General features: G+C 41.3%; 1 protein-coding gene across 3 annotated transcripts in view; it reads right to left on the reverse strand.

Annotated features, from left to right (window-relative positions):
* The window catches only part of LOC106594804 (polypeptide N-acetylgalactosaminyltransferase 1), a 130307-nt gene that overhangs the window by 25665 nt on the left and 96603 nt on the right, over positions 1-8039 (reverse strand). For all 3 annotated transcript variants that reach the window (XM_045719033.1, XM_045719031.1, XM_045719032.1), the window contains one exon: positions 7845-8015. In XM_045719033.1, coding sequence (XP_045574989.1) covers positions 7845-8015 — 171 coding nt within the window. The remainder of the gene's footprint in view (positions 1-7844; positions 8016-8039) is intronic.

Below are 8039 nucleotides of genomic sequence, written 5' to 3' on the forward strand. Positions count from 1 at the left end.
CTATTATTAGTCTATTACATTTAGAATCAGTAGTGTTAGGAGCAGGGCTGATATCCTCTACGTTCCAGTCTCTATGGCACTATTACTAGTCTATTACATTTAGAATCAGTAGTGTTAGGAGCAGGGCTGATATCCTCTACGTTCCAGTCTCTATGGCACTATTACTAGTCTATTACATTTAGAATCAGTAGTGTTAGGAGCAGGGCTGATATCCTCTACGTTCCAGTCTCTATGCCACTATTACTAGTCTATTACATTTAGAATCAGTAGTGTTAGGAGCAGGGCTGATATCCTCTACGTTCCGGTCTCTATGCCACTATTACTAGTCTATTACATTTAGAATCAGTAGTGTTAGGAGCAGGGCTGATATCCTCTACGTTCCGGTCTCTATGCCACTATTACTAGTCTATTACATTTAGAATCAGTAGTGTTAGGAGCAGGGCTGATATCCTCTACGTTCCGGTCTCTATGCCACTATTACTAGTCTATTACATTTAGAATCAGTAGTGTTAGGAGCAGGGCTGATATCCTCTACGTTCCGGTCTCTATGCCACTATTACTAGTCTATTACATTTAGAATCAGTAGTGTTAGGAGCAGGGCTGATATCCTCTACGTTCCGGTCTCTATGCCACTATTACTAGTCTATTACATTTAGAATCAGTAGTGTTAGGAGCAGGGCTGATATCCTCTACGTTCCGGTCCCTATGCCACTATTACTAGTCTATTACATTTAGAATCAGTAGTGTTAGGAGCAGGACTGATATCCTCTACGTTCCGGTCTCTATGCCACTATTACTAGTCTATTACATTTAGAATCAGTAGTGTTAGGAGCAGGGCTGATATCCTCTACGTTCCAGTCCCTATGCCACTATTACTAGTCTATTACATTTAGAATCAGTAGTGTTAGGAGCAGGGCTGATATCCTCTACGTTCCAAGCTCTATGCCACTATTACTAGTCTATTACATTTAGAATCAGTAGTGTTAGGAGCAGGGCTGATATCCTCTACGTTCCAGTCTCTATGCCACTATTACTAGTCTATTACATTTAGAATCAGTAGTGTTAGGAGCAGGGCTGATATCCTCTACGTTCCAGTCTCTATGCCACTATTACTAGTCTATTACATTTAGAATCAGTAGTGTTAGGAGCAGGGCTGATATCCTCTACGTTCCAGTCTCTATGCCACTATTACTAGTCTATTACATTTAGAATCAGTAGTGTTAGGAGCAGGGCTGATATCCTCTACGTTCCAGTCTCTATGCCACTATTACTAGTCTATCACATTTAGAATCAGTAGTGTTAGGAGCAGGGCTGATATCCTCTACGTTCCAGTCTCTATGCCACTATTACTAGTCTATCACATTTAGAATCAGTAGTGTTAGGAGCAGGGCTGATATCCTCTACGTTCCAGTCTCTATGCCACTATTACTAGTCTATCACATTTAGAATCAGTAGTGTTAGGAGCAGGGCTGATATCCTCTACGTTCCAGTCTCTATGTCACTATTACTAGTCTATCACATTTAGAATCAGTAGTGTTAGGAGCAGGGCTGATATCCTCTACGTTCCAGTCTCTATGTCACTATTACTAGTCTATTACATTTAGAATCAGTAGTGTTAGGAGCAGGGCTGATATCCTCTACGTTCCAGTCTCTATGTCACTATTACTAGTCTATTACATTTAGAATCAGTAGTGTTAGGAGCAGGGCTGATATCCTCTACGTTCCAGTCTCCATGCCACTATTACTAGTCTATTACATTTAGAATCAGTAGTGTTAGGAGCAGGGCTGATATCCTCTACGTTCCAGTCTCCATGCCACTATTACTAGTCTATTACATTTAGAATCAGTAGTGTTAGGAGCAGGGCTGATATCCTCTACGTTCCAGTCTCCATGCCACTATTACTAGTCTATTACATTTAGAATCAGTAGTGTTAGGAGCAGGGCTGATATCCTCTACGTTCCAGTCTCTATGCCACTATTACTAGTCTATTACATTTAGAATCAGTAGTGTTAGGAGCAGGGCTGATATCCTCTACGTTCCAGTCTCTATGCCACTATTACTAGTCTATTACATTTAGAATCAGTAGTGTTAGGAGCAGGGCTGATATCCTCTACGTTCCAGTCTCTATGCCACTATTACTAGTCTATTACATTTAGAATCAGTAGTGTTAGGAGCAGGGCTGATATCCTCTACGTTCCAGTCTCTATGCCACTATTACTAGTCTATTACATTTAGAATCAGTAGTGTTAGGAGCAGGGCTGATATCCTCTACGTTCCAGTCTCTATGTCACTATTACTAGTCTATTACATTTAGAATCAGTAGTGTTAGGAGCAGGGCTGATATCCTCTACGTTCCAGTCTCTATGCCACTATTACTAGTCTATTACATTTAGAATCAGTAGTGTTAGGAGCAGGGCTGATATCCTCTACGTTCCAGTCTCTATGTCACTATTACTAGTCTATTACATTTAGAATCAGTAGTGTTAGGAGCAGGGCTGATATCCTCTACGTTCCAGTCTCTATGCCACTATTACTAGTCTATTACATTTAGAATCAGTAGTGTTAGGAGCAGGGCTGATATCCTCTACGTTCCAGTCTCTATGTCACTATTACTAGTCTATTACATTTAGAATCAGTAGTGTTAGGAGCAGGGCTGATATCCTCTACGTTCCAGTCTCTATGCCACTATTACTAGTCTATTACATTTAGAATCAGTAGTGTTAGCAGCAGGGCTGATATCCTCTACGTTCCAGTCTCTATGTCACTATTACTAGTCTATTACATTTAGAATCAGTAGTGTTAGGAGCAGGGCTGATATCCTCTACGTTCCAGTCTCTATGTCACTATTACTAGTCTATTACATTTAGAATCAGTAGTGTTAGGAGCAGGGCTGATATCCTCTACGTTCCGGTCTCTATGCCACTATTACTAGTCTATTACATTTAGAATCAGTAGTGTTAGCAGCAGGGTTGATATCCTCTACGTTCCGGTCTCTATGCCACTATTACTAGTCTATTACATTTAGAATCAGTAGTGTTAGGAGCAGGGCTGATATCCTCTACGTTCCGGTCTCTATGCCACTATTACTAGTCTATTACATTTAGAATCAGTAGTGTTAGGAGCAGGGCTGATATCCTCTACGTTCCGGTCTCTATGTCACTATTACTAGTCTATTACATTTAGAATCAGTAGTGTTAGGAGCAGGGCTGATATCCTCTACGTTCAGGTCTCTATGCCACTATTACTAGTCTATTACATTTAGAATCAGTAGTGTTAGGAGCAGGGCTGATATCCTCTACGTTCCGGTCTCTATGCCACTATTACTAGTCTATTACATTTAGAATCAGTAGTGTTAGGAGCAGGGCTGATATCCTCTACGTTCCGGTCTCTATGCCACTATTACTAGTCTATTACATTTAGAATCAGTAGTGTTAGGAGCAGGGCTGATATCCTCTACGTTCCAGTCTCTATGTCACTATTACTAGTCTATTACATTTAGAATCAGTAGTGTTAGGAGCAGGGCTGATATCCTCTACGTTCCAGTCTCTATGTCACTATTACTAGTCTATTACATTTAGAATCAGTAGTGTTAGGAGCAGGGCTGATATCCTCTACGTTCCAGTCTCTATGCCACTATTACTAGTCTATTACATTTAGAATCAGTAGTGTTAGGAGCAGGGCTGATATCCTCTACGTTCCAGTCTCTATGCCACTATTACTAGTCTATTACATTTAGAATCAGTAGTGTTAGGAGCAGGGTTGATATCCTCTACGTTCCGGTCTCTATGCCACTATTACTAGTCTATTACATTTAGAATCAGTAGTGTTAGGAGCAGGGCTGATATCCTCTACGTTCCGGTCTCTATGCCACTATTACTAGTCTATTACATTTAGAATCAGTAGTGTTAGGAGCAGGGCTGATATCCTCTACGTTCCGGTCTCTATGCCACTATTACTAGTCTATTACATTTAGAATCAGTAGTGTTAGGAGCAGGGCTGATATCCTCTACGTTCCGGTCTCTATGCCACTATTACTAGTCTATTACATTTAGAATCAGTAGTGTTAGGAGCAGGGCTGATATCCTCTACGTTCCGGTCTCTATGCCACTATTACTAGTCTATTACATTTAGAATCAGTAGTGTTAGGAGCAGGGCTGATATCCTCTACGTTCCGGTCTCTATGCCACTATTACTAGTCTATTACATTTAGAATCAGTAGTGTTAGGAGCAGGGCTGAAATCCTCTACGTTCCGGTCTCTATGCCACTATTACTAGTCTATTACATTTAGAATCAGTAGTGTTAGGAGCAGGGCTGATATCCTCTACGTTCCAGTCCCTATGCCACTATTACTAGTCTATTACATTTAGAATCAGTAGTGTTAGGAGCAGGGCTGATATCCTCTACGTTCCAAGCTCTATGCCACTATTACTAGTCTATTACATTTAGAATCAGTAGTGTTAGGAGCAGGGCTGATATCCTCTACGTTCCGGTCTCTATGCCACTATTACTAGTCTATTACATTTAGAATCAGTAGTGTTAGGAGCAGGGCTGATATCCTCTACGTTCCGGTCTCTATGCCACTATTACTAGTCTATTACATTTAGAATCAGTAGTGTTAGGAGCAGGGCTGATATCCTCTACGTTCCGGTCTCTATGCCACTATTACTAGTCTATTACATTTAGAATCAGTAGTGTTAGGAGCAGGGCTGATATCCTCTACGTTCCGGTCTCTATGCCACTATTACTAGTCTATTACATTTAGAATCAGTAGTGTTAGGAGCAGGGCTGATATCCTCTACGTTCCGGTCTCTATGCCACTATTACTAGTCTATTACATTTAGAATCAGTAGTGTTAGGAGCAGGGCTGATATCCTCTACGTTCCGGTCTCTATGCCACTATTACTAGTCTATTACATTTAGAATCAGTAGTGTTAGGAGCAGGGCTGATATCCTCTACGTTCCGGTCTCTATGCCACTATTACTAGTCTATTACATTTAGAATCAGTAGTGTTAGGAGCAGGGCTGATATCCTCTACGTTCCGGTCTCTATGCCACTATTACTAGTCTATTACATTTAGAATCAGTAGTGTTAGGAGCAGGGCTGATATCCTCTACGTTCCAAGCTCTATGCCACTATTACTAGTCTATTACATTTAGAATCAGTAGTGTTAGGAGCAGGGCTGATATCCTCTACGTTCCAGTCTCTATGCCACTATTACTAGTCTATTACATTTAGAATCAGTAGTGTTAGGAGCAGGGCTGATATCCTCTACGTTCCAGTCTCTATGCCACTATTACTAGTCTATTACATTTAGAATCAGTAGTGTTAGGAGCAGGGCTGATATCCTCTACGTTCCAGTCTCTATGCCACTATTACTAGTCTATTACATTTAGAATCAGTAGTGTTAGGAGCAGGGCTGATATCCTCTACGTTCCAGTCTCTATGCCACTATTACTAGTCTATTACATTTAGAATCAGTAGTGTTAGGAGCAGGGCTGATATCCTCTACGTTCCAGTCTCTATGCCACTATTACTAGTCTATTACATTTAGAATCAGTAGTGTTAGGAGCAGGGCTGATATCCTCTACGTTCCAGTCTCTATGCCACTATTACTAGTCTATTACATTTAGAATCAGTAGTGTTAGGAGCAGGGCTGATATCCTCTACGTTCCAGTCTCTATGCCACTATTACTAGTCTATTACATTTAGAATCAGTAGTGTTAGCAGCAGGGCTGATATCCTCTACGTTCCAGTCTCTATGCCACTATTACTAGTCTATTACATTTAGAATCAGTAGTGTTAGGAGCAGGGCTGATATCCTCTACGTTCCAGTCTCTATGCCACTATTACTAGTCTATTACATTTAGAATCAGTAGTGTTAGGAGCAGGGCTGATATCCTCTACGTTCCAGTCTCTATGCCACTATTACTAGTCTATCACATTTAGAATCAGTAGTGTTAGGAGCAGGGCTGATATCCTCTACGTTCCAGTCTCTATGCCACTATTACTAGTCTATCACATTTAGAATCAGTAGTGTTAGGAGCAGGGCTGATATCCTCTACGTTCCAGTCTCTATGTCACTATTACTAGTCTATCACATTTAGAATCAGTAGTGTTAGGAGCAGGGCTGATATCCTCTACGTTCCAGTCTCTATGTCACTATTACTAGTCTATTACATTTAGAATCAGTAGTGTTAGGAGCAGGGCTGATATCCTCTACGTTCCAGTCTCTATGCCACTATTACTAGTCTATTACATTTAGAATCAGTAGTGTTAGGAGCAGGGCTGATATCCTCTACGTTCCAGTCTCCATGCCACTATTACTAGTCTATTACATTTAGAATCAGTAGTGTTAGGAGCAGGGCTGATATCCTCTACGTTCCAGTCTCCATGCCACTATTACTAGTCTATTACATTTAGAATCAGTAGTGTTAGGAGCAGGGCTGATATCCTCTACGTTCCAGTCTCTATGCCACTATTACTAGTCTATTACATTTAGAATCAGTAGTGTTAGGAGCAGGGCTGATATCCTCTACGTTCCAGTCTCCATGCCACTATTACTAGTCTATTACATTTAGAATCAGTAGTGTTAGGAGCAGGGCTGATATCCTCTACGTTCCAGTCTCCATGCCACTATTACTAGTCTATTACATTTAGAATCAGTAGTGTTAGGAGCAGGGCTGATATCCTCTACGTTCCAGTCTCTATGCCACTATTACTAGTCTATTACATTTAGAATCAGTAGTGTTAGGAGCAGGGCTGATATCCTCTACGTTCCAGTCTCTATGCCACTATTACTAGTCTATTACATTTAGAATCAGTAGTGTTAGGAGCAGGGCTGATATCCTCTACGTTCCAGTCTCTATGCCACTATTACTAGTCTATTACATTTAGAATCAGTAGTGTTAGGAGCAGGGCTGATATCCTCTACGTTCCAGTCTCTATGTCACTATTACTAGTCTATTACATTTAGAATCAGTAGTGTTAGGAGCAGGGCTGATATCCTCTACGTTCCAGTCTCTATGCCACTATTACTAGTCTATTACATTTAGAATCAGTAGTGTTAGGAGCAGGGCTGATATCCTCTACGTTCCAGTCTCTATGCCACTATTACTAGTCTATTACATTTAGAATCAGTAGTGTTAGGAGCAGGGCTGATATCCTCTACGTTCCAGTCTCTATGCCACTATTACTAGTCTATTACATTTAGAATCAGTAGTGTTAGGAGCAGGGCTGATATCCTCTACGTTCCAGTCTCTATGTCACTATTACTAGTCTATTACATTTAGAATCAGTAGTGTTAGGAGCAGGGCTGATATCCTCTACGTTCCAGTCTCTATGCCACTATTACTAGTCTATTACATTTAGAATCAGTAGTGTTAGGAGCAGGGCTGATATCCTCTACGTTCCAGTCTCTATGCCACTATTACTAGTCTATTACATTTAGAATCAGTAGTGTTAGGAGCAGGGCTGATATCCTCTACGTTCCAGTCTCTATGCCACTATTACTAGTCTATTACATTTAGAATCAGTAGTGTTAGCCTTCCCTGTAGCTCAGTTGGTAGAGCATGGTGTTTGCAACGCCAGGGTTGTGGGTTCGATTCCCACGGGGGGCCAGCAAAAAAAAAATGTATGAAATGTATGCATTCACTACTGTAAGTCGCTCTGGATAAGAGCGTCTGCTAAATGACTAAAATGTAAATGTAAAATGTGTTAGGAGCAGGGTTGATATCCTCTACGTTCCAGTCTCTATGCCCTATCAGTCATTTAGAGCAGGGTTGATATCCTCTACGTTCCAGTCTCTATGCCAGTGCTGTAGATGGGTAGTGTGTCCTACCTACCGAACGGGCAGAGTGCGGTCTCCCTTGCGACGGTCCATCTCTCTCTGGGGTACAGGGTACCAGCGGAAGTTCAGCTTCCAGTTGAAGCCTCCGTAGGTCATGTCAGAACCAGCCATGTACTCAAACGTGTCATCACTGATCACGTCGATGATGGGACACACCACCGTTTTCCTGCAACACATATTTACACACCTC

Source organism: Salmo salar, chromosome ssa05 (genome assembly GCF_905237065.1).
Source record: "Salmo salar chromosome ssa05, Ssal_v3.1, whole genome shotgun sequence".
Taxonomy (NCBI): Eukaryota; Metazoa; Chordata; class Actinopteri; order Salmoniformes; family Salmonidae; genus Salmo; species Salmo salar.